Source organism: Terrapene carolina, unplaced genomic scaffold (assembly GCF_002925995.2).
Source record: "Terrapene carolina triunguis isolate 2854851 unplaced genomic scaffold, T_m_triunguis-2.0 Scaffold193, whole genome shotgun sequence".
NCBI classification, from domain to species: domain Eukaryota; kingdom Metazoa; phylum Chordata; order Testudines; family Emydidae; genus Terrapene; species Terrapene triunguis.
This window is the reverse complement of record NW_020664544.1, coordinates 8,321,900-8,347,626: the sequence shown is the minus strand read 5'-3', so window position 1 is coordinate 8,347,626 and position 25,727 is coordinate 8,321,900. Positions and strand designations below refer to the sequence as shown.

At 43.0% G+C, this 25,727-nt stretch overlaps 1 protein-coding gene across 1 annotated transcript in view; it reads left to right on the top strand.

Moving 5' to 3' along the window:
- Positions 1-25,727, top strand: part of MAP3K3 (mitogen-activated protein kinase kinase kinase 3) — a 50,014-nt gene that overhangs the window by 9,085 nt on the left and 15,202 nt on the right. The window contains exons 2-9 of the mRNA XM_026654772.2: positions 53-174; positions 580-669; positions 5,924-5,964; positions 12,918-13,017; positions 14,771-14,884; positions 19,965-20,085; positions 23,899-24,032; positions 24,861-24,934. Of these exons, the coding sequence (XP_026510557.1) occupies positions 53-174; positions 580-669; positions 5,924-5,964; positions 12,918-13,017; positions 14,771-14,884; positions 19,965-20,085; positions 23,899-24,032; positions 24,861-24,934 (796 nt within the window). The remainder of the gene's footprint in view (positions 1-52; positions 175-579; positions 670-5,923; positions 5,965-12,917; positions 13,018-14,770; positions 14,885-19,964; positions 20,086-23,898; positions 24,033-24,860; positions 24,935-25,727) is intronic.

The window sequence follows — 25,727 nt, the reverse complement described above, 5'->3', positions numbered from 1 at the left end:
AAAGTTCCCCAACTGCTACTCACCAAAATAACTTCCCTCTTGTCAATTGCAGATGAGCAGGAGGCATTGAACTCCATCATGAAGGACTTGGTCGCGCTCCAAATGGGCCGGCGTCACAGGCTGCCTGGCTTTGATACCATGAAGAATAAAGACACTGCTCATTCCAACAAACAGGTAAAGGATTGTTTAATGGAGATTGAAAATTATGACCTGGCACAAGGGATTAGACTAGAGTGGAAGTGGGTCCATTTGCTTCAACTGTAATAGGGCACCAGTGTTTAATGTAAGTCCTGGCATTGCAGAGGGATGTGCCTACTTCATGGGTTTTATACTCCCCTAATTTGGATTAGGGGTTTAGGTTTAGGTTCACTTTGGGTTATTTTATTCCTTCTATTGGACTAAAGCAGGCAATGTTTTGATGATTATTCAGAGCAGCTCAATGATCTGCCTCCCTCAGGTGTATGTAGAAAGGCATTATCTGGGTAGATTGGCTGAAAATTCTACCAAGTGGCTTTCTTGTTTTAGCTTGCACCGTCCACCTTTTTTTTATAAACCAACATTAATATTTTTTCTTTTAAGAAAAAACACAATGCCAGCAGTCCAGCCCTCCTGAGCAGCCCTACAATAACAAACCAGTGTGCCTGTGCAGTAGAAGAAAAAAAAATTCCGGTAAGAAAACTGGCTTCCATTTCAGTATTAGCAATTATAAATTAAGAGCATGTTCATGCTCAGTGACCTTTACAGAGCTCATTTAAGCAGGTATGGGAAGGTGATGACGTTTTTTTTTTCTATTGCCTTGTAGCTGTAGAATGTACCTTCCCCAGGGGAGTGCTGGAAGCCCCATTAGTTGAAACATTTAAAAACTAATCTAGACAAAGCTCTGGAGATTTTGTAGGGAAGAATCCTGCACTGGCTTCTTAGCAGAAGGAGAGGAGGACAAGATAACCAAATAGGTCTTATCTGTCTCTGATAAGGTTGAATTCACTAGTCTTGAAGACCAAATTATCCTAGAAATTCCACCTGTACTGTGTGCTATTTGTGTGAGCCCCATTTCAGTGCAAACTCCGCAATGCCCCCCAGGCTTTTAATATGCAAATATTTGTCCAGCACTTTCAGAGAATTAATTCAAGTCACTTGGGCTTAACGACAAATGGTCAAATGGCTTTAGAGGAGTGGACCCAGTTTAAGCTTTGAGGCTGTTACGTATATCTAGTTAAGTTCCTGCCTGCCCCTGACCTCTCAGTATTGGATGTATTGCCTCACTAATGTGGGGAAGGTCAACAGAGTTCAACACCCATTATGCAAAGTGTGGTTGACCCTGATGAAATGTGTAATCAGCCACGTTTTACTACAGTTAGAGATGATCAATGCTCGTGAGCCTCCCCAATTAGCATTGAACTCTGTTGTCCTGCTGGTGTGGGATCAGAGTTCAACACCCATTTATCAAAATGTGGTCAACACCCATTATTTCTTAGGTGGACACAGTCAGACTGGCTGTCATACTTGGGTCTCTGATAAATGGCAAATTCATTGGTCTGTTTTTCATGTAATTGTATTTCCCAAGCAAGGGATGCTCAGTGGGGTAAAAGTTAGTTCACTGTCATTTCTGCTATGGAGGCCAAGAATCAAATCCTGGCTTATTCAGGAAGTGGGAATGAACCTGGTGTGGTTTCTTGATCTACACCCGATTTGTCCATCAGACAAAATCTTCACTCCATTGTGCACAATTAGCACTCTGCTCAGAAGAGGTTTAGGATTGGGGATGTAAGTGTCAAGACTGTGCAGTGTCTTAATGAACTGTGCCCCTCTCAAGCTAGTGCTTATTCCAGTGGCGTTCAACTTTTTGTCTGAGCCTCCCTTATGATAGATGGAGTGTCCCTTCCCAGGATCCCCTTGTGCTTTGCCATATCACAGTGGTGACCATGCCTTTCTTTTCCTTTTTCCACTCCTTTGTTTCCATTCTGTCTCCCTGTGCATGTTATCCTATTTTTGTTTTGTCTTTTCATTTTTCCTCCTCCCCATTCCCTCACTCATCAGAATGTTACATGCAGCATAGGGTAGGGGAGTCTATAGGAAGCTCTTTGGAGCTGAGCTGTTTGTTGTGAGTGCATAGATGGTTTGAGCCAGTGAGTTGCTTCCTGAGCCTGTAGTCCTATTCCCCTGTGGAATAGTCACTAGAACAGGGAGGATGGATTTCAAGAAACTACCCCGTGCTTCACCCATAGCAGTGTGTGTTTGCAGAGAGTCAGACTAGATTTGGGGTCATGCTGCTTTACTCAACCTCGTGACTCTCCTCCTCTGCTTGTGGCACACACCTCCCTCCCACAATTTAATCTAGCGTCTCTGTGGAGGCCCACAGGTTGAAGAAACATTGACTTGGTCCATTGCCCTCATGAGCAGTAGATACAAGTTTCTTAACTAAGCTACTGTCCAAGCTATGTGTATTTCATGGTGAATGTTGTCTTGAATGATGAGTCTATTGGTTTTCTGCCTTGTACCCTAACTCTGCCTGAGTATCCAGAAATCTATTGCTCTTGGGGTCATATTGCCAGGGATAGTAAGTAATTGCCAGGAATCCAGCTCTTTTCCAGTATTTCCCATACTGCCACTGATTGTCCATGGATCTATAGTTCCTAAGTTTAGCTTCTAACAGACTTTCAGCCCCATATAGTTCTACTGAAACATAGATAAATTCTGAAATCTTCATCCCAACCTTAAAACTTCTCACACACTTGACTCCTCATTAAGTCACCCACAGTGCTCAGGAAGGCATTGAAGGGATGATACTGACATGCTGACAAAGGATTAGTTCAGCCTGTGTGTCTGAGGAACGCTTAAAAGGGAAGCAAGTAAAGCAGTCCAATTCTTAAACTCCCTTTAGAGGTGTTCTTTACTTTCATGCACTCTTGTGCAGCGTTACTGTTGACTGTCTATACAGCTACCACCCTTTCACCCCAGGGAGGCTACATTTCAGTAACCAGCATAAAATTATCCCCGCCCTGGGTTGTTAGTGGGGATAAAACCCTAGGACCTTTAGCTCTTCTAAAAGCCTATCCTTTAGAGCAGGGGTTCTCAAACTGTGGGTTGGGACCCCATTTTAATGGGGTCGCCAAGGCTGGTGTTGGCCCTGGCCCCAGCAAGTCTGAAGCCCAAGCCCCACTGCCCGGGGGGGGGGAGGAGGGGTGTCTCAAGGTTCCTGCTCTCCAACAGTTTCAGTCTTCTGCTACAGTGCCACTCCCACAATGGCTGGCAGGTGAACCTGGACCCACCCTCTACTCTGGGTTCCAGCTCAGGGATCTTCTACCCAGCAGCCAAAGTCTGTTCCCTGCACCTTGCTGCCTTTCCCTGAGCCGCTTCCATATCTCCTATAGCCCTCTCTACTCCTCTGAGTTTGTGTCTCCTCTTTCCCTTCTCCAGAGAGTAACTTTAGGCAGCCCATCTTTGCAACCTCCAAACATTCCTCCCTGTTCCCAGGGAGTGACTGCAGCCTTTCTTAGCCACCCCCTCTATCCTGTCTCTTGTAGAAGCCCCACCTGTCCCTTCCAGGTGAGCTTCTCTCTAATTAGTTGCCTCCAGCCTAAAGCTTCCCAGTTTGCAGTCTAATTAGCTGATTGGGCCCACCTGGGCTAATTCAGCTCTTGTAGGGCCATTGTGGGGAGCACACCCTTTGCACTCCCCCCATTCCTGAGCAAACTTTAGGAAAGTTGTATGTAAATTACTTTGGCTGCAGATCATTGTTCCTCTGGTCAGGAAGCCTCTTTGTCATGAACAATTATGCACCTACAGGACTTCTGCAAGAATACTGTGTACTGGCAGTGAATGTATGGGTCCCTTTGAACTGCCTTCTTGACCACTGGGTCTGCCAGATATTTCCTCTACCTTAAAGAGCATTTCCTACCCACTTTTTTTTTTAAGTTCCTAGATGTATGATTGCCTGTTGTCTTTAAGGCTTTCACAGCTGGCTTCATCCACTCTAATCACTTAGGGTTGTGCAGGAGAAATGATAATACCTTATGAGAGCAGATTTTTTTTTCCTTTTTAGTTTTTAACTTTGTGATCTAAATTGGAACTTGAACTTTGTTCTCTAATGGTTAAATGTGCTATACTTTCACTCCCTGTGCTGTCTAGCATCCTCTGAGTTTACAGCTTAGTGCACAGGTACCACATTGGGCACTTTAATAAAACCTTGGATGACGTGGATGGCAAACCTTCTACACTTTAAATGATGACATACAAGTTACTTGTATTATGAAAGTATTGGTTGTGACTTCCTCATATAGGCTATGTTTATCTTAAAGCAGGGATTTAATGTCTTTTTATAAATAAAATGGCAAATCCTCCCTCATCTTTATAGCATTTACTATGAGGTATCAGACAGGACATCTGCATTGCAAAAGAATACCCCTCAGCAGCGAGTCTCAAAGCCTGAGTTAACTGACTTGGGCTTGTGCTATGAGACTAAAAATAACAACGTAGACATTCCCTCTCAGGATCTAATTTTAACTGTAGACTCTAGACAGGGCCAGTTCAGTAGCACCCAACTCTAAGTACTATAGTGCCATGAGAAGTAATTCAGCCAATCATGATCTCTTCTTCCCAGCTAATTTGCATGCTGCAGTTCTGTTATTTGAAATGAATCGGAGGAGAGCAATGCTATACTAATGTAAGGAATTCTCATGGTTTGGTTACTTGCCTCCTACATCTGTTGCTGCTCTTTAAAAGTTCCATGGCCTCCATGCATCATCAGTGGGTAATTAGACAAAATGAGCACTCGCACTCTTGCTCACGCTCCCCTTCTGGTGCATGGGGCCATGGATGGCCCCTCTCTCTGTTCCTTCACTCCCCACAGTCCCCCCTTTCACATTCTTTGTCACCATCTCATGCTGCTTCCCCATCCTCCCCTTAGCTCCTCATGGTTCTCCATTCTCCTGTCATTCCCCCCCCATACTCTCCCCACATGCCTGCTCATATTACACCTGTGAAGTCCTCCTATCTGCCCAGTCTTCCTGTGAATCTTGATAGAAGAGGAAAAAATAGAATATGTGATAACTATGCCTGTCACAACAGTTTTGTGTCCTAGAAGTTTACTTGGTAAATTTGCCTATATACACCTCTACCTCGATATAACGCTGTCCTCGGGAGCCAAAAAATCTTACCGCTTAGGTGAGACTGCGTTATATCGAACTTGCTTTGATCCACCGGAGTGCGCAGCCCCACTCCCCCGGAGCGCTGCTTTACCGTGTTATATCGGTCGTGTTATATCGATGTAGCGGTGTACTTAAAATTACCCTTTGTCCCAGATAACCAAGCTAATATGTCAATTGCAAATTAAGGGTCAGATACGTTCCTGACTACTTTGTGTTGCTTTGGTGTTACAAAACAGCGTCGAATCCATCTTAACTGGCTTATATGCGCCAGATACACATCTCATTTTACGTAAACCATCAGATAGTAAGTTTGAGATGTTACAAGATTAATGCTGCTTATAAATTCCTAGTCTGCAGGGGGTGATATTGGGAGAAAGACACTAGTTGAAAAATGTTTCTGCTTGGGTGGAATGAGTTGGGAGGAAGGGGCCAACAAAAATGGTGCTTCAATGACCACCGCTATTGTGGAGCAGAATAGACGGACAATCTGGTGATTTCTGATGAATGCTTCTAGAAGCCAGGCTTCATTATTTGACATCAAATAGGTGAGAACTTATGGTATAAGAAACAGCCTAAGTACTGGAAAATTAAGGCTTTTTATGGGACTAAAGTGGGGAGAGGGTTGAAAATTACAACGTCTTAAAAATGTGAGTGAGAACAGAGAACAAATTAATATTTTGTCACACAGGTCCTCATTGTATGCTTTATTATATCTTATGAAATATGCCAAAGAATTTGATAATGGACTAATCTTCTGTTTCTTCTCTCTTGGGCAGAATGATGTAAGGATAAAGTTTGAACATAATGGGGAAAGACGGTAAGTTTTTGCGTTCAGTGTTCTCATATACAATGTTTCTGATAAAGTACACTAGTCAGACTAAATGGATGTGGACTTCACAGGAATTCTACATGGTGCATGCCATTATGTCTTTGAGCTTACGGTGGGTTTCTGTCTAAAATGGCTTACTCTGACCTAAAGAGAATGCTTTATCCAGGGTTGGGCCAAGGGTAGTTCCTGTTGAGATTCTTGAGTTCTCCCTTTCTCTCTTCAGTGCTCCCGCAATTCTCTATTTTTTTCCACTTTCATTTCCTTGAGGTCCTCTTTTTGCAGCCACAGTCCTAGTACCTTCTGGTTCTGTCAATAGTGTTCATCTTGCTCAGAGGGGCTCCTTTGGAAGAAGGTATGGATATCCTCTCTGCCCCTCAACACACATTTGTAGCTCAGGGAAAGAGGGAGAGGAAAGCTTAAATTAGAAATCACTAGGTTGATGGTTGCCTCTGCAAACCAGAGTCAGGATACAGTGTTGCAAATGTCCCATGTTTTGGAAGAGCAGCTGTAATACTCTTGTGTTGGCATCATTGGCTGGGAAAAGGGACCCATTGATGCACGCTATTGGCAAATCCTACAGTAGATGACATGGGTGAAAATCGAGTTCCAGTTGCCCTAGTTGAACTTGTCTGTGTATATTCTAGATTCACCCTCTCCTAGTTTGTTTTGGTCATAATTGAATTAAACTCTAAACATGTTTTTCAATCTGTGAACCCTGCATAAAAACTTGCTAATAAAATCTGAAGGTGAATGCTTCACTGGGGTGCTGCTGGGCATGCCTGTGCTGGGTGGTACAGTGACGCAGCTTTAAAAATGGAGAGGAACTCTCCTCTCCTAGGCTCTGATTCAGTAAGATACTTAAGTACGTGCATAGTCCCACTGAAACCAATAGGATTACTTATGCCCTTAGTTACACATGTTTTGAAGTACCTAACTGAATTGGGGCCCTGTGATGTGCTGTGATTTATATAACCACTGTTAAAGAAAATGGAGATTGCATGCATCACCCTTGTCTGTAACGCCCAGCCCTCTTATTTTGCTGAAGTGGCTTGCCTTTGGAAATAATAAAGAAGCAAAGGAATTCCACATAAGTGACTTTCTTCAGTCATGGTCTTGCAACCTTTATTCATGTAAGTAGGTTGGTCTCATTAACTTCAGTGGGGCCTTTGAGTCTGTAAAGATGACTTAAGTAAAGGTTGGAGGACTGAGTTCGTTGTACGTAGCAGTATTTTGGAGGAGAACTCTCAAACCTCCTTCAGGATTCTGATTAAGAAAATTAGGTTTCATGGGGATGTCATTACGCACATTATTGGACCCTTTTGCTTTCTCTAGAAAAATCATTCTTATGATGTCAAGTTTAAAAAAAAAGTTATTGCACTATAGTAAAACACAAAACTTAATTTGATGTATCCTTTAAATATATATATTTGAACTTCTTTTTAAATATTGGCCAGCTGTTTAGAGTAGTCGCAGGTTTCATACCTGCTCGGAGTTTCCCTGCCGAATTTTATGGCTGTGCAGTTATTTTTCTATTTTTAAAACTTTTTTCTCTTCCCTGTTGCTGCATGAAAGATTCTCGCAAAAAGAAACAGACTATTCAGGGCAAACAGTGAAATTGGCTATACCCAAAGTACTGTCCATTGCACAAAAGAAACTTAAAATAGAGCTTTTTTTTCTATTCTTTTAGTTCTAGTCAATTTACATATTAATTATAGTAACAAGAAAAAAGTCATTCTAGCCTGAAGTGACTTCCAGTTGGCAGTCTCTTTTATTTTTCATTTGTTTGTGTTACTACTTAGCTCAGGATAGTGAAACTAGTTTGGTCAGTTTCATTTTTTTCCAGTGCTTCACTTTCTGATGTCCTTGCATTATCACTGCATAGCAGTTTGAGAGTTGTAGACACTGTAGGGGAAAGACTCTTTACTGACAAGTTTTCATTAACTTTTATTCTAATACTGGATTTTGCAAGACTTACAAAACCCCCAAATTAATACTTTAAGGCATTTCCATGTGTACAGTATAACTTCCAGCAATTAAAACTTAGTGAACTCCTGCAGTCTCTACTCTCTTGGGGCACAAGAATGTTTTGTTGGGATAAATTACCTTGTACACAGACAACTTAGGCATTTTAAAATGTGTCTGATTCCAGAGAGAGAGAGAAAGAGGAGCGTTATTGCAGTTTAAGAACATTGTGCAAACGTTATTAAGATGTTGATAAATCTTGAAATTGTTTTTTTGGGTGTTTTTGTCCTAGGAGTACAGGAGAGACAATACTGTTGCCCCTTTCAATCTGAGCGGCTAGTCAAAGTTCAGGGCCCTGGGGGTGTTCCTGCTCGAAGTAGAAACTGATAGTCTAGTGTTTTCTTTGGAGCAATCTTGTTTATTTACAAGAAATGTGCAAAGTCCTGTGTCTCTGAACACAGGAGGAATCAAATAGCAAGAAGCAGCTTCTTTTGTTCACAGGACCAAGAGCACTCTTTTAGCCTGCACCTGTGACCCAAAAACCTCTTCTCAGGTTTCATCCAGGGTCAGCCACCATGCTCCTTCCGGCTGTCTGTCTGTCTTCCTATCTGACCTCAGTTTCTGTGTTCCTCCCACACCCCTACCCAAAACAGTACACCGCCAAAAGCCCCTGGGTGCGTTTACACATACCTTTTGTCTTACGCGTGGCTTATGCTTACAATTATGTTAATTGAAGAGTAAATTAAACCTACCAATCTCAATGGGGGGTTAATATAACTCAGAACAAGATTTCACCCAATTCATAACACTACATATATTTCCTTGACAATACGGACAGTGAAGAGGACAGAGAAGAGTCAACAATTTCATAAACTTTTTTTTAAAGCCATTGGATCATATTACTCACAAAATTCACTGTCTGTAGGAATTCAGGCATACAACACACTAATCTTTTTGGTACACCAAGAGAAAATCCAAAAGTAGTCATAATCATGATCTACTGCATTCCTAATAGAGCGCTGACATGAATTGGCTTCGAATGTCACACAGGAATGCTGTGGAGTACAACAGAGCCACTGTCCGACATGCCACAATATTTTGCGATATACAGTGTTGTGACAAGGTAACTTCGGAAGTGGAGCCTCATCAACAGTGCTGTTGTCTCTCACATCTCCTTCCCAAATGCTTGTATTTAAGGTGGCACAGAGCTCAGGGAAGTAGAAAGTGGGTTTTTTAAAGTAACATTGAAATGAAAAGCTTGATTGTGTGTTAGTCTAATTATGCAGTTACGCTTGCCCTAATTCCCCATTCCCAAAGTGGCATGCAGTTACAGACAGCAGGCTTGCACTGAGAATGTAAGTGTGTGTGTTTCGTTTCAGAGAAGCTGCCAGATCTAACCACAAATATTTAAGGTGGTCAGGCAGGAATGGACTCCTTAAACCCTGAACTCCATGATTTTGTGTTAGTTTAAAAACCGTGCACTCCTCTAATAGAGCTGTTTTCGGGTGCCACAAATCTTGTGTGTTTTTCGTGCAGTGTGTGTAGAATAGAAGCCTTTATAAGGGGCTTCACTGCAGCTGGGAGCCAAGTTACATTTGCCCAGTGCCAAAGTACTATAATTTCATGGATTGGTTTCTTGGTAATATGCAGAAAATGTTATTGTGGGCTGCCTTTTTTAACAAGGGCTATTTCTAAATAGCTGAATGTTGTAGGTCTAGTAGCAAGGGGCTGAGGAAGCAGACTGAAGTTAGGAATTATTGAAACAAAACCTCTATATACTTAAAGGGTATCTGGTGGTGGTGAAATCTGCTGGATTGACAGTGTTGGAGACCAGTATCATAGGGCGAGTAAGCACACGCAGTGCAAGCTGGAGCTTCCCAAGCAACATATCTCTACCCTCATCTGAAGGGATTGCCTCTAGGGATAGGACAGGACCTGAGTGGCCTAGTCAGTACTTTCCCTTGAAGACTGACAGGGTTGCCAATTAGTGCTAATAGTTGTGGATGTTGTGATGTGGACTTCCATCTACTAGGAGCTACACTACCTTGCTTCATGTAGCAGCAGGAAGCTGGAGCAGCCATCAGCTTTGTATTAGAGTAACTCTCAGAACGTGCTGGGTGCTGTCCAGACACATACAAGAGTCCCTGCACCTAAGAGCAAACCATCTAAACAAAGGGTAGGGGGAAGGGGTACAACATATAAGCTAAGCGCTAAGGGCCTGGCTTTAGTTCTATGTTTGTTTATGGAGGAGGACCCTAGTGGGTTTGGGGCAGTGGTTCTCAATCTGCGGCCCGTAGGCCACTTGTGCCCCATCAGCACATAGCTGATCAGCTGACATCCTCAGGGCCAGACAGGTAGTATTGGATGCGACCCACAATGGTAAATAGGTTGAGAACCACTGGTTTGGGGAAACAAAGGAGTGTGGAGAGTGATGAATGGAAGGAAAGGGAATAGGAGTCTGGTGGGAGGGGTAGCAAGGCCCAGAAGCAGACGTAGTTGAAGAGGCAAGGGCAAACATAGGGCCTGGTCCATGTGGAATGGAGAGGGCAGGTTGCTGGGGATCCAGCATCCCTGATGGATTCTCCATGGACTGGTTGGGTAGAGAGAAGGGCTGGTTAATTTGTATTCTTGCCAGTTGAGCTCTCCAGTTCCTTCCCCACCGCAGGTATGTCTTTAACCCTTCTTGTGCTGAATGACTCTTAAGTTATGTCTGGGAAACGCATTTTCCTGATGTGTCCTGACATTGCATTCAAATGGGTTGATGTTCTGTTGACACATGAATGTCCCGAGAGTGCCAGTGAAGGGGTTAAATGTTTTAAGGTAGCTGAGAGAGCTGTTCTTTAGGCCTTCACTTCACAGGCACAGTTGTTTAGTGTTGATGTAGCACAGAGCTTCACAACACTGATCCTTCCACTGGATAGAGGAAAAAGTCCCCTAATGTAGTGTTGTCGGGATATACGACTTGCTGAGTACTTGACAACTTTCAACAGCAAGAACATTCAAACAAAATAAACAGTTTTAAGAATCAGCACTGAAGTTACCTATTACTTTGCTGCCTGAAACCTTTCTAGTTCCTATTCAAAGCAAGTGAAACAATCATAAATACTCAACAAGGAAATCTGTATTGCGGTCCTTGGAAGCATGACTATGCCACAGGGTCACGCACTGTCCCCCACAAATAGCCACACCATTGACGGTCTTGGATTGCCTCTGGCTGTTTACGTTGTTTTTGGTTTTAAAATTCCTTTTCAGTTGAGACTGAGGGGGAAATGGCTGAATGTTGTAACTAGGATCTCGGTATGGCAAGAGGGTTGTATTTAGGGGAAACTAAGCAGATTATCAGTTTTTCAGGAATGGCTATATTTTGATGAACACCCATTGTGATGGGGCGTCTGTCCCTCACTGGCAGAATAGGGGTTAAAAGCAGCCCTAGAGAGGCTGTGGCGGAGGCAGCCAATTAGAAAGGGGCTGAGAGGAGTAGCCAATCATGGCCAGCAGGCTCCTATAAGAAGGGCTGCAGGGTAGAGTAGAGTTCAGTAGTTGACTGGAGCTCAAGGGGAAAAGACCAGGCTCCTAGCAGGAGGAAGGCACGCCAGCACCTGGGATAGAGCAGGTGCTGGCGTGCCTTATCATTTGTGTAGGTTACTGACAGGCAAAAGCTAGTTTGGTACTGGCCTCTTAATGTCCATGTTGATAGAGGAGTCCATAGGCACGTTACCTATAGGTACACAAGGAAAGTGTTGGTGGTGCTCCTTTTAAATGTTTGTTTATATTGGCTCTTGGGAGATTTGAGAGGGTGTTTTCAATGCGTGGAGTATGAGTCTGTCATATCTTTTACAGTATTTTATTTGGAACATAGGAGTATGAAACTTCCCATGCCAGTTCAGAGGTAACTGAACAAAATCCCACCATGTACCTGGCCAGTTGTGTAATATTTGACACAGTGAAATGAGGGGTGTCCTTCCTGTCCAGTGTGGGTGGCCACCTTTTAAGCTTTGAAGTATCAGGCTTGTTTAGCACAAAACTGCAAATGTTTTGTTCTTTCTATACAGCTCCTAGCACAATGGCATCCTGGTCCATGATAAGGGCTCCTAGGCACTACAACAATACTAATAAGAATGGTTAACATTGTCCAGCCTCAGTTAAATCCAGCTATATTCATTGACAAAAACTTTGAGTATTGCAAGTGTTGGAATAGCAGCAGCAAAGACTGCACAGCAGTTGCTGGTGCTGCAATTCAAGATCTTGGGACTTGGATGCTCAAGGATGGCCAAAGCAGGGTGAACACTGCAAAGCAATTTCTGTGAATCTGGGTTTTTCACTTGAATCAAGTGTGCTTGTGCCCTTCTCTGTTAGAGGCAAGAAAACACTTCTAGGGAACAAGTTTACTTGTGGGAATGTTTGTGGAAATGGCTAATTTTAAGCAAATATTGGAAAATATTATCAGGAAGTAGGTCTTAAATTCATAAACTTGAGTATTTGCACCAGACAGTCATTTCACTTTTAGCATCAATCTTGGCCTCCAGCAGGACTTGAACTTGTGACCTTCAGAACCAAATGTGAGTCTCTACTTCTTGAGCTAAGGAGATGACTCATTTAGCTGGCAGCTTTAGTAGACTCCTCTTCTTACATGGAATCAGCCTGTAGAGGGAGATACTTCACCAGTACAAGTTACATATTTATCTAATCAGGGAATAGAAACATACTGTGTCCTGTCAAACAGCTCTAACTTGTAATATGTACTCTGAATGAACCGCTTGCAAGCAAGCTATGAGCCAAGAATCCCTTGCAAAAACAATTAAATGAATTTCAACTAACAAATTTGAGAAAATCACTCTGTTAAGAATAATTTGTGACTGAAAAGTGCAACATTTGAATGAATTAATGTTTTTGAATTGTTCACTCGGTTCTGACCACATCAGTTAGCCAGTGAATTTTTTCCGTTTGGACAATCAGCGACTGTCTTTTTCGCCCTCCAGAATTATTCCATTTGTCCGACCTGTGCGATATGAAGATGTACAGCAGAAAGTGAAAACAGCCTTTGGCCAACCACTGGATCTCCACTACATGAACAATGAGGTACAGACACTTTCCAGGCAGTGTGAAAAGTACATAGGGGCTTCTCTAGAGACTGAGTTTAAATTTAACTTCCCAAATTTCATCTGAAATTAGCAGTTACTGCACAAGTTAGCTCTGGGGGGAAAATGGCACTATTAGCAAAAATCACACTGATTTCTAACTGTTTGCTTTGGAAACATTGACATCTTTCTTTCTCCTATACATGTTTTTTGGAGGGGATGCGGGTTTCAGGGGAAACAGGGAATTTGGAGTCATGTGACCATTGTGCTATCCATTCCAAATGCTGGTCCTGTTGAAATTGTCTCCCCCCTCTCGGAACATGTCACTGCCCTCCCCCTTTTTCCTTTTCCGTACTACACCCTAAAGGATGGGATTTTTTTATTTTTTTTTTAAATCTGTTCCTTACCAGCACAATGCCACAAAAATTAACAGGAATAAGTGGATCCTCAGTGCTGGCGTATGAACTGACATTCTTGAAGTCAAATAGTTCTCCAGCACCTTCCTTGTGGCAAAGTTGCTGTGCTTTATAAATAGGAAAGTGCAATGTTCTGTAAATATTCGGGGCATGATGATTGCTTATTAGCACCAATATGTTTGGTGCAGTTCAAGACACCCTGTGAAGACAATCTCTGTCCCCAAAGAGTTTACAATCTGATAGAAACAGTAGACAAGATGCACTAGAGAGGAAAGAATAAGGGTTTTTTTGTTAGCTTGATTCATTTATTGCATCTCAAACTGTAGCATCTCTCCTCTGAGCCATTCACTTTCCCTTTTATCATACGTACACTGTAGGTGGAGTTAAATGCAGGAAGCATGGTGGAGAATATGCCACAAAGGGGGGCACTGTGGGAAAGGACAGTAGTGAGAGGAGATGACAAATGGGGCATTACAGAGCAACCTGATAGAGTTGGTATCAGAGATGTAGGCTGGGATGGAGCGGTGTAAGGCCTTGGAGGCAAGGACAAGAAGTTTGGGCAGTGAGGATCCAGGGAGGTAGATCTTATCAGGTGAAGATAATTTATTGGCCAGATTTTGGATGTATGGAAGGGGGCTGACGAGGGCACTGGGGATGCCAGAGAGGAGGTGGTTGCAGTTACTATTTTGATGGTTCTGTATGTATAAAGGAAATACATGTGGAGTACATTCCAGAACTTCCCCAGTTGTCTGCCTGTCATTTCCCCTCCTAGTGAGGTACTCCTGAGCTAAACTGCATAGAGCCTCTGGATTTAACCTCCTAGCTTTGTAGCAAGGTGCATATTCTCATTTTTATCTCCCACAGGAGCTCAGTTCTGTCTAACCTGGCTAAAAACAGTGTTGTTCCTCCTCCCTGCATTAGCTTATTACCTGAGGTCCACTTTCCACCTGCCCCCTAATTTCTGGATTCACAAGTATCCCTTGTGACGTTGCTGCTGCATCGTGGAGTGAGGAATCTCGCTCAGACCTTGGGGTTTTGGGGTTTTTTTGATCCACAGAGCAAATTCAAGTAGAAATCTCAGCCTTTTTGCAGCTCACTCCCATGGGGAATCTTCTTTGTCAGCCAGTATTGGGGAAAGGGGTGGGAGGAATGTCCCAGGGAAAAAGAAGGCATCATGAAGAGTTTTCATGGGAGTCCAAAGAAAGATTCTAAATGCTTCGTTATCCTATCTTGTACTCTACATCTTCCAGTGTTTGTTTAAACGCCTGACTGGACAATGCGTGTGTTATGTTTAATGGCTCTGTTAATTACGTTTCTTTCTTGTTTTACATTTTGCAGTTATCTATTCCCTTGAAAAATCAAGATGATCTGGATAAAGCGGTAGATATCTTGGACCGAAGCTCAAATGTGAAAAGCCTTAGAATATTACTGCTGTCCCAGGACAGAAACCATGTAAGTAACCAATTTTGTGACACTGCAACTAAGTGAAATGCTTGAGATTTTTCACCTTGAGATCCTTATGTCCCCTAGTTAAAGAGCCTTGCACTGCAGTGGTACTCCAGTAAGAGAAGCAATATAAAGTAGTAAGACTGCTATGCTCCACATTCAAATAACCTCTTTGCTTGGACTTTACTAGTAAGTATTGGCTTAATTTTTTTCCTGGTTCAGCAGACTTTTAAGAGTTAAAATTAGTATAAATAGAGCCTCAGAAGCATCCCCTGGTAAACTAGACCAGGTCATCTTAGTGGATTTGGTTCATAGAGTTGATTTTTGATTTTGATTAGATAGCACATACTGTGTGAATTTTATAACTTAATATTTGTTTGGCTGGGTTTTTGACAGTATTTTGATTAGAGTAGGTGGTGTCCCTATAAGAACAAGGTGGGGCACTTGCTAGTAGAGTGTTTGGAGGAAACTGAGTGCAACATATGGGACACTTTGCCTGTGTGCCCAGAGAGCAGAAGGCCCTTCCCTTGTAAACTCTTCAAGGTCAAAACTTGATTTTACCTCACCATTCCAGAAAGCAAGCCTTATTTTTGAAGGTATAATATTAGCACTTCTTGGGGGAGTGGACGCCTCATGAGCTACAGAGCCTTTCAGCTTGTAGGTCGCTAGTTTGAATCCAGCCTAATTCAGCAGGAAGCTGCTCCCATCTGATGGATGTTTACTTCTGCCGGTATGAGATGAGCTTAAAGGGTCTCAGTTCCAGCTCCCACATCAGAAACTTGCTGTGCTTTGCACTGAGACACCATGAAAACCCGTGTTCCATCGGGAGAGTTTCCCCCAAAGCGCTCCATGTTAGGGCTAAGCCATACTGGCAGGACGGAGGCTTGTGCTGCTTGCTGCTATAGGAAAACAGAGGACACAGTGAGTCAACAGCCCTAGTGAATTATGTCCACCAGCGTAAGATCCACACAACTTTTTTAAAGCTAAAGTTTATGGTTAAATGCAAATAGCTAATAACGTGCAGAGAATGGTACATGGAGCTGCACAAAAAGTTACTCTAAATGTAGCTGCTATCAAATCCTGAAAGTTCATTTCTATTAAATTCTGTAGGACTTCTCCATAAGGATGAGTGCTCAGCACACCTGTAATTCTTGGAGAGGTCAGATTTAAGGACTTAAAGGTACTTCAGCATCTCTCAAACATCACCGTCCATGTTAGATAAAAGTACAATGACCTTCAGATATGGTTTAACACCACCACTGTGCAATCAGGAAATAGCCTGTAAAAAAGAGCCTTACATTTTTGATATTGGAGAAGAAACAATCATGTTTTTACTGCCCTCCATTAACTTGAATGTTTTCAGGCTACTAATAGGTGTAAGAGATTATCCAAACTTTACACAAGCCACCAGTGACCACCTGCAGTAAAGAATGAATTCTCCTCCCCTCACCAACCATTAGTCAGTGCTGTGATGATGTTCTCTATTAGTTGTTTTTTCCTCTTCTGCTGGAAGCAGAAGCAAATTGTTGCACAGCAAGGGCTTCAGCAAGTGCCACTACTTCCCCTCTCCTCTGACTTCCTCTTCAGCTCCAAGCTGCTTGACAAGAGAGCCCTGCATGTGATAAAGCAAAAGCCCATGAGCCTGAAGGAGGCTTCTTGGCTGCATGATCTCATCCGAGCGAGGCAGCGGGAAGCATTTTTTCCTGAAGTACAGGATGCAGATTTTGTTTTGGTTGGGCTCTCTTTTCTTTTTTGGGGATGGAAAGGTGATGCAGTGACTTTGGCACAAATATGTGTGTAAAACTAACCTAGTTTTACTGCACTAGCTGTGACTTTACTGGTGAGAGACTGAGTTTACGACAGTACTTATATTCATTTAATATTGTACCTCTTGCCAGGGCAGCTATGCACCTTATCCTTTTAAAAAGAAACTCTGCCTTTGATCCTTTCTACCAGTACAGATGCTGATGGTAGGAACTGCTATAGCCAATCATCTGAGCTTGTAGAGAAGATTGAGTAGTAGGGCTAGATCCCCATTGGATTTTGGCGTAACACCATTGACTTCAGTGGAGTTACATCAATATAGAATAGCTGAGGATCTGGTCCATAGAAAAAAAACTCAAATAAAAAAAATTGAGAGATAAAGAGAACTTGAGAAGGTAATAGCTACCCCCACTCCAATCCCTACCTCAAAAGTGTTGTGCCTTGGTGGAAAAAAAATGTACCCTGTTCACCAAGCTCTGGCTTTGGTGTGCCACCAGGGAATCCAGCCCTACAGGTGAGGGCTGTCAACAGAAAATGTCCTGCAGAGTTAGTAAGGCTGGCCTAACCGATCTCAGCTGCTGCTGCAGCTATAGGTGGGAAGGCAATGTCTGAGAGAATTTGACTTGTATGTTGCCAGCGATTAGTGATTTGCAGTCTCTGGTCAGCTGCAGGGAGGGGCAGGGTGAAGAGGAGAGCTGTTGGGCATTTAAATAAAAGGTATCTACCCAATTTGTTGTAAACATCTGTCTTAGAGAATCCTGTGGTAGGCTGAAGACTAGATCCTTATCTACCGGGTTAGATGAACAATATCCCCAAACCCTTCATTAAAATACAGAGCCTCCCTTTGTCACTGGAAGAATTAATGCTGGTAATTTATCTCTAGTTGCTTAGGCACCTTTATGAAGCAGTCAGAGGACAGTGGATTACACCATCAGCGTTAGCTTAACTGCAACCACAACTAGCATCTGTTTACTGCTTTAGCCTCCCTTCCATAGAAAACACCTTCACAAGATCTGAGAGAACTGGCTTTGTGTCTGTATCTAACTACAGTCAGGTGTGTTGATGGCATTCTTAGTAGGGCTATCTGTTCCTGTTGAAGATTCATCCATGCCCTTCACTCTTGCTACCCCTTCTGCCCCCAAAGACAGTGCTCTCCATGTTCCTTTAATAGCTGGGTAGATGCATGGTGGGATTGGCCTCACTCTGCTCCCATTGAAATAATGTGTTTTACCATTATTTCAATGAGAGCAGAGTTACGCCAACACTGAGTGCCTTTGGAAATCCTATTCATGGTGTCTAGCAGGGCTCTATATCACCTCAGTTCTCCTGCATATGTCCTTCAGACCCTGTGAGGCTCTGTTCAGCTGCACCACCTTAGGATCTGAAAAAAACTGATTTGTGGGTAAGCTTAGTTCCCTCTTTCTTTTTTTCACCTTAAAATCAAGCCATTACTTTTTAATATTTTGCATGCTGTGTATCGTAATATAAGGTGCAGTGGTTGGGTAGTTAAGGCACTTGACTACAATCCTGAAGGTTGTGGCTTCCAGTCTCACACTGACTTACCCTTCACCCAGCTGCAAAATGGGTCTGTGATCTATTGGGTGAGGGTAGTCAAAGGTGGTCAGATGTGATGTCGGCCTCATCACCCCTTGTGTACCATTGGCTGTGAAACAGACATGCCTTAACCCTGTCAGCCCAATAAGCTATTGGCTTAGGGACTTTGATTTTGTATAGTGATATCGTCAGATTTTATATACCAGTTACACACTGCAACATTCATAGTCTTCTAATGTAAAATGAAGCACTCAAAAGGTTGCCTGTGAAAATGTAATTCAGCTCCCTTGTGCATATGCAGTACGAAACCGTCTTTAATTACATGGTCACATACTGTTTTTTCCCACAGGATCCCTGCTTCATTCAGAGGATAGAAGGTTGTTCGTAGGACCCCTTCCTCATTTGTTGCAGAATTTGGAAGGTTTATATGAGGCAGGGGATTGCAGGAAGAGAAAGAATGGTCTCAGGTTTAAGAAAGTTGAATGTTACCTTGGAGAACTGGATTCAAACCCTGCCTCTCCAGAAAAATTTCTGTATGATGCTAAGCAAGGCATTTTAACCCAACTTCTCCTAGGTGGTCACTTTCATTGTGTTCTCATTTTCTGGATGCCCAACTTCGGACTCTGGGATCTAATCACCAGAAGTACTGATCATACTCAGCTGCAACCGAAGGCAATAGACATGTAAATTACTATGTAATGGTAAATACTCTGAAAAATCAGGTCCTAGGTGTCTCAAAATGAGCACCCAAAATTAGTGAACAATTCTGACCTTAATTTTTCTGTGCCTCGGTTTCCCATTTATAAAACATGAATAGCCCTCCAGCTTCACATTGGTGATGTGAAAATAAGATAATATTTTTGAAGCACTCAGATACTATAGTGATAAGCACCATAGAAAAGACCACAAGGAAATTAAAATTCTGCCCTCGGAGCAGCATCTGAATAGTGTGCTATAATTAGGCTTGGAGTGACACCACTCAACAATGAGGATAAAACAAAATATTGAATAGTTACTCCATCTATTCCTTGACTCACTTAGAGATCCTGAGGAAATATGATCATGTAATTAAAGACTATATCATAGTTCATACATGCAGGGGGGCTGGATTAAGGTTGCCCAGGCAATCTTAATTCTGAGATTTCCTAATTTGTGTGTGTGACTATGTCATTTTAATGTAGATTGTGTGCAATTTCCTAGCTTGTTAAAAAACAGAAAAAACAAATTCCATCATGTGGAATCACATTGACGCCCACATGGCTTGTCAACGGGATTGGAACCTTTAAATCCATAACTCAGTCTCTGGCACTTGAGTTGATGGAGTAACTGATAACAGTAGTAGGTTGTCATCCTCTGTAGTTACTAGAGGAGGACAAAACATAGTTTAAGGGATCTCCAGGTCATCCAGTCTCACCTGTATATCACAGCCCACTAAACGCCACCCAGCCACCCCCACACCAAGCTCATCAACCAGAACTAGATCAACATACACTTTGCCAGTGGGTTTCAGATACCTGCTGACACCAAAGGAATGGTGAGCCTTGGGTTCCATTCCAGATTGTTCTCTAGTGGTCAGAACCTTCTCCACCTGTTTCGTCCTGTAATCGGGAAGCTTGCCCTGCTGCTACCTGTATTGTTCCTGCTCTCTGCATGAAAAGGACTTCAGTCTTCAGGGCTGTCATTCATGCACCTTCTTGTTAGCAGTAAAATTCATATTTCTGAAAATGTGTCCAGGCTGCTCAATTTCTGCTCTCTTCTCTCCCAACAGACTAGTTCTTCACCACATTCGGGGCTGCCAAAACAAGTCAGGATCAAAACTTCCCAATCTATGGGGGATGTGAACACAGCCTACCAGCCACCAGAGCCCAGAAGTAGGCTCCTGTCTGTCAGTGAGTATTTCTCACCACTTCCCAGCCATCTTCGTATTCTTAGCCATGTGTATCCATTGGGCATTAATGTTCATGCTGTCAGAGGAGACAGTTCTGAGAAATCTATTGACTGATTGTAGGAATATTCCTAGGACAAAATAATTCCTTATCAAAAGCCCTTTATACGTTTGTGATAGAATAGTAAGGAATATTGATGTAATCTGTTGAACAGCTAAAGAGTTACTAAGTGGGATGTCCCAGAAATTCATTGAGGTTAGAGGTTTGGAAAGGCCATATTTAGTCCATTAAACCTTTTTATTTAGACTGACATTTAAGTCCAGGAAACTACAATGAATTAAATCTTGGGTTCTGGCATCCATCAGCCACCCTGATTAAAGCTTTACTAGGAATATAGGAGTTGCCATAGCAGATCAGACCAGAGTCCTGCATATTCTGATATCTCTGATAGTGGCTAGTATCAGATGATCAAACAAAGGGTGAATACAGTAGGTAGCTGGGGCCTGCCCCATTCAGAATAATAAGAAAATCAGAGTAAATAAATGTACCTGCCTTTCATTTCTCAAGCTTATTCACAGCTGCTGTTCTAATTAATTCATGTTCCAGTTGAAAGATCGTTTCAGGGCTGCTGACTGTAGCAGACATGCACTTTTCAGTAATGAGTTTCAAAGCAGCTGCATTTCATTCAGCAGTAGGGCAGCCACAAGAGAGCACTGAAGGTCACTTCCATAATGAAAACCTAATTCTTGTGTGCTGCTGATTATCAGCTCCCATTCATTTCATTTGAAGTTCTGGGTGCTCAGTACTTCCCAGGAAGCTCTTGCTGTGCCAGGTCCTTAGCTGTACACACATTCATTAAGGCAAATGATAGTGCCCTATTTAATTTGTTGACCTAAAGCTACCATAAATGCGTAAATTTATCCTTGACCCCTGCTTGCAATGGCTTTGACTAGTTTGAGCTGCTTATCTGTAATGTTCCCTTGCATAATTGTAAAGTATTTTTGCGATCTGTGGGTGAGAAGTGCTAAGAGCTGTTCCTATTATTAAAGGCTGTAAACTTTTAATGTGAAAAAGGAAAAAACAGACTCTGAGACACCCCTTGAAAGCTGTTTGGACAGAAATGCCATCCGCAAATGTGACTTCTAAATAAGCTTCTTTTGTGTGTGAAATCTTGATGTGTAATTATAGAATCATAAAAATGTAGGGCTAGAAGCAACCTTGAGGTCATTTTAGTCCGTCCCACAGTACTGAGGCAGGACCAAGTATACCTTTCAGGGGTTCTCGCAACAAATTTTTTGGTGGCCTCCAAAAGTGCAGCCACCAACTCTTGCTGGTGGCCGGTATGACAATTTTTCTGAAAAACTTTGTTTTTCCTAAAGCTAATTAATATGCACATATACCTGTCCAAATCATTGTAATTTATTTATGTAGGGGTTTTTTTTCAGACTCAATAACAACAATGTACAGTTGTCTATTCTTTACTGAACCTAAACAGAATAGAAACATAAATAAGGTGTTTTGCATGTTCTTGTCTTTTTGTTGTTGTTCCTTTTGCTTTTTTGGTTGGTTTGTTTTTTAATAGAATTGCTAGCTAGTAAGTCTGGGTCTGTGAAAAGTGATATTTGTACGTTTGTTAATATCACTTTTGACAGCAGCAGACTTGTTAGCTAGCTGGGAGGCAGTGCAAAGTGATATTAACAAACACACAAATATCACTTTTTACAGCAGACTTACTCAGCCCTGGCAAGCCAGGTGGCAAGCAGGCACCTCATTTGTAGCCCAAAAATAAACCTTGAGAAGCCTCCATTCCTGTCACTGATATGGTTGTACTCTAGCCTATAGAGCAGTCTAGATCTCTGGAAGGTGGCTGCTCTTTCTCCCCTCCTCCCCCTACCCCCTTTTTAATTTGGGGTGAGGAATGTAACCCAGTTTCCTGGAGGATTTCAAGCTCTGCTTTTATGCCAGATGTAGATGGGAGGCTAATACAGAGCAGTGTGCTGCTGTGATGGTTTAGATGTGCAGAACACACCTGTGTGGATACCCAGTCTGCCTGCTATGCAAGTGAGGTTTCTGAAGTAAAGATAAGTTTTATAAAAACAAAAAACAAAACTGAAAATGGTAAGCGCTGTCTGGCAGCACTTGTTTTTTTTCCACTCACTTCCTTTGATATACATTGATTTAGAACCGACTTCCTTTTCCTGCCCAGTGATGGTGACCTTTCCACAATAGTGGCTGGCCTGAAGCCAGTGGGACTTGGGCTCCCTTCATCAAGCCATGGCATTGTATCAGAAAAAGTGAAAGTGTGCTCTCCTGACTCCGCCCAGCTATACAGCATGCTCTCCTGTTTATCTTGGTTCTGATTGGTTGCCAGTGTCATGTGACCCCCTGTAGGCTTTCTTGGAAAATCAGGCCGTAATTTTTTTAAAAAGTTTGGATGCCCGGTGCATTCCAAGTTATCTCTCAGCATGTACGTTGCCCTGATTTCAGTTTACTATCACAAGTGTAATAAACTGGGGGGTGGGGAGGTTAGTAATAGCTGAATGAAATATTGTCATTAGGAAGGCACTTGCCAGTTTTCATGTGCCTATTGTAGCAGTTGGGCATATTGCATAGCTTAAAGACAGCATCATATAAGCGCACAAGTCTGGGAGTTCTTATCTTCCCAGTTCTGCTGCTGACTCACTCTGTCACCTTGGGGAAGTCACCTTGGTCCAGATATTTTTTTCTCAAGGTCCAGAGCACTCACAACTTGAGTCAGGGGGAGCTGTAAGTGCTTAGCCTAGCCCTTCTGGTAATCAGGATCTTATCCTAGCTTGGCCTGTCCAGCCCCATCCTTCCCCCCGTGAAGTGTCCGTATCCTTATCCCCTCCTTTATGAAGCACTCTGAGAAGCACAGAAAGAAGAATGCTGAGGATTAGGCTACCCTCAGTAAACAGCGTACACTCTGCGCTCACACACACTCTAGTCAAGCAGATGCTTGACCAGAAACCTCTTACAGTAAGTACCACAGTGCCCTAAGTTCAAGTAAAATGTGATGTGCTCTTAATTTTTCCCTAGAAATCATTCTCCTGTCCTCTAGTCATTGACTCATTCAGGTTGGTTGAGACTAAAGCATTAATCTTTGCAGTGCAATCTTCAAGCTATTTATGCAGTACCGATCTCAGGTGGCAAGGAGGAGATTGCTGGGTGTGCTTACTAATGCAACCCAGCACTGCTTCAGGTCTCCCATAATGTATTTTTAATGAAACACTAAATGTTGGGATGGCTAACGCACGTGATGCTCGTTAGGCGTCGGTGATGCTGCTGCTCAAACTAAATGGTGCTGTATTTTGCATGTAGTAATTAATAATGGCTGTCCTGACAGAAGCATTTTGTGTAGGCAGAAGCTGATCAGGCAGCAAGGGGATAATGCTTCCATTATGTGGTCAGGGTAGCAAGGAGGCCCTCTGCCTTTGAGTGCTCTTCACTCTCCTTCCAGCACTGAGATAGTGGAGGCAGCACCTGGAGTGTCATGAGGTCTGTTTGAAAAAGGAGAAGAGGGCAGGATAGATAGCGGTGATCTGTTGGGGCTCAGGGGCTTCACAGGTGACTCTTGCATGGTATTTTAAACAGCAGTCCTTTTGTTTGTTGAATTATTCACTTGCCAGCAATGCAGCCACTGTATTGAGTAGCACCTATGAGCTCAGTCTCTGCACATACCTGTTACGATAGCTCCAGAATTCAGGCTGTTCCTGACTTTCTTGTCTTTATGTACATGCACACAATCTCTTCATTAAGCATCTGGATAATAAACCTCCCTCTGTGTCTGTGGTCCAGGTTCTCAGAACACAGGCCGAAGTTCACCTCCCCCAGGGTATGTTCCAGAGAGGCAACAGCGAATTGCTCGCCAGGGGTCTTACACCAGCATAAACAGTGAAGGCGAGTTCATCCCAGAGACCAGTGAACAGTGTGTGAGTATAAACGTGTGGGTGGTGGGGAATAAATCCAGTAAGCACCAACACTGCTGGCAGTCTTTCCTGTGCCTGCCTTCATCCTAGAATATTCACCAGCAAACAGCTGCTGCCTGCTTGTTCAGTTAAACTCTGCACCTATAAATGTCGTGTATGTACCACTCCAGTGCAGCCCTTGAAACCCTCTGCTATACTGCCAGGAGCAATCCCTAGGCATAACCTGTGAAGGCTCGCCACCTATCAGTGAGCTCCTCTGTGTACCCTTGACACACATGCCCAGGGTCACCACCCCCGGCTCTGTGATCTTTTCCTGTCTGAGCAGAGACTGCAGAGACTCACACACCAGGAAGCGGGGCCACAGTGCATCTTGTGAGTGGAGAGGTCGGTTAGGGAACAGAATCTCTGCTGCGGCTGGAGTTAAATGGGGCCCCAGATGGGAGCTGGGAGATGGCACTCACATTGGCAAGGCTGGGGGGGTGGGACAGCTCTATACATTGTGAAGGCCGACTGGTCTCCAGTATGATGTATATTTCCTTCCTTAAATATACAAACACAGACTGTATGACTCTAACCATATCGTGCATGTCAGGGCTCTCCATGATCTAAAATAACATGGTGGCTCCGAACTGCTGCAACCATAATCCCAACAAGTCCTCTGGGGGGGTGAAAGATGGGGTATACTTTCTAAATAGTTCCCCTCCCTTTCTGGACTTACCCCAGTCACTCACTCTGGCCGAGCAATGGTGACCGCTGCATCCTTCGATGCAGCATTTTATGTGGCAACATCAACTCGGCTTACTATTGCAGTTTAATTACCTTGTTTTACAGATGTTGGACCCTCTAAGCAGTGCTGAAAATTCCATATCAGGAAGCTGTCAGTCCTTGGACAGATCAGCAGACAGGTACAGACCGACTGATAAGAGGTCTTATGTGATCAAATTGTGATGAGGTTGTGTAAAGGTCAGTTTATTTTGCACTTTAAATCATTTTACTTAGAGACAATAGGATCATAGTCCTACATAATTTCCCAATATACTTCCCAGAGAGAATTGACTGCATTTTAAGATTATAGTTTTGCCAGAAAATAAAATAAATGAATCAAATGGGGCTTAAATAGCTTGTTTGTTTAAAATACAGCCTTTCAGTGTATGCAGATTGTGTGGGGTTAGACTGTCGGAGAACATCTGGCTACAGGGTACTGAAATTTGACAAGACACTACTTTTAAAAAAAAACACAAATATTGGGACGTTACGCGACATATCATTACACTAGATCCGTGTGGTTTATAAAATGTCGCATTTATTCCAAAGGGAAATGAGGGATTTCTCTCCCTCCTCCTGGAGGAGTTCAGCTTCCTTCCCCTCTCTGCATGTTGCTAAATTCCCCCCTGCTGGCAATAGGGGCACTTGGCTGCTCCCTGCGGGGGTTGGCCAGGATCTAGGAAGGCTAAGAAAGAAATCTTTTATTAGGGAATCTGAAAGGTGGGTAAGCCTCACTCCATCTAAACCTATTTAGGAGAAATGGATGTGAGAAGCCTGGTTTTGTTGCCAAGACTAGATTTGTGTAACCACCCACCTTAACCTCTTGGGAGACTTTGACAAAGGTTTCCGCCACTGCCCCCAATGAAGGGGCTACTCTTCAGCATGGTCACAGAATTCCATGTGTTGGGGAGGAGCAGGAGAGAGAGACTCAAA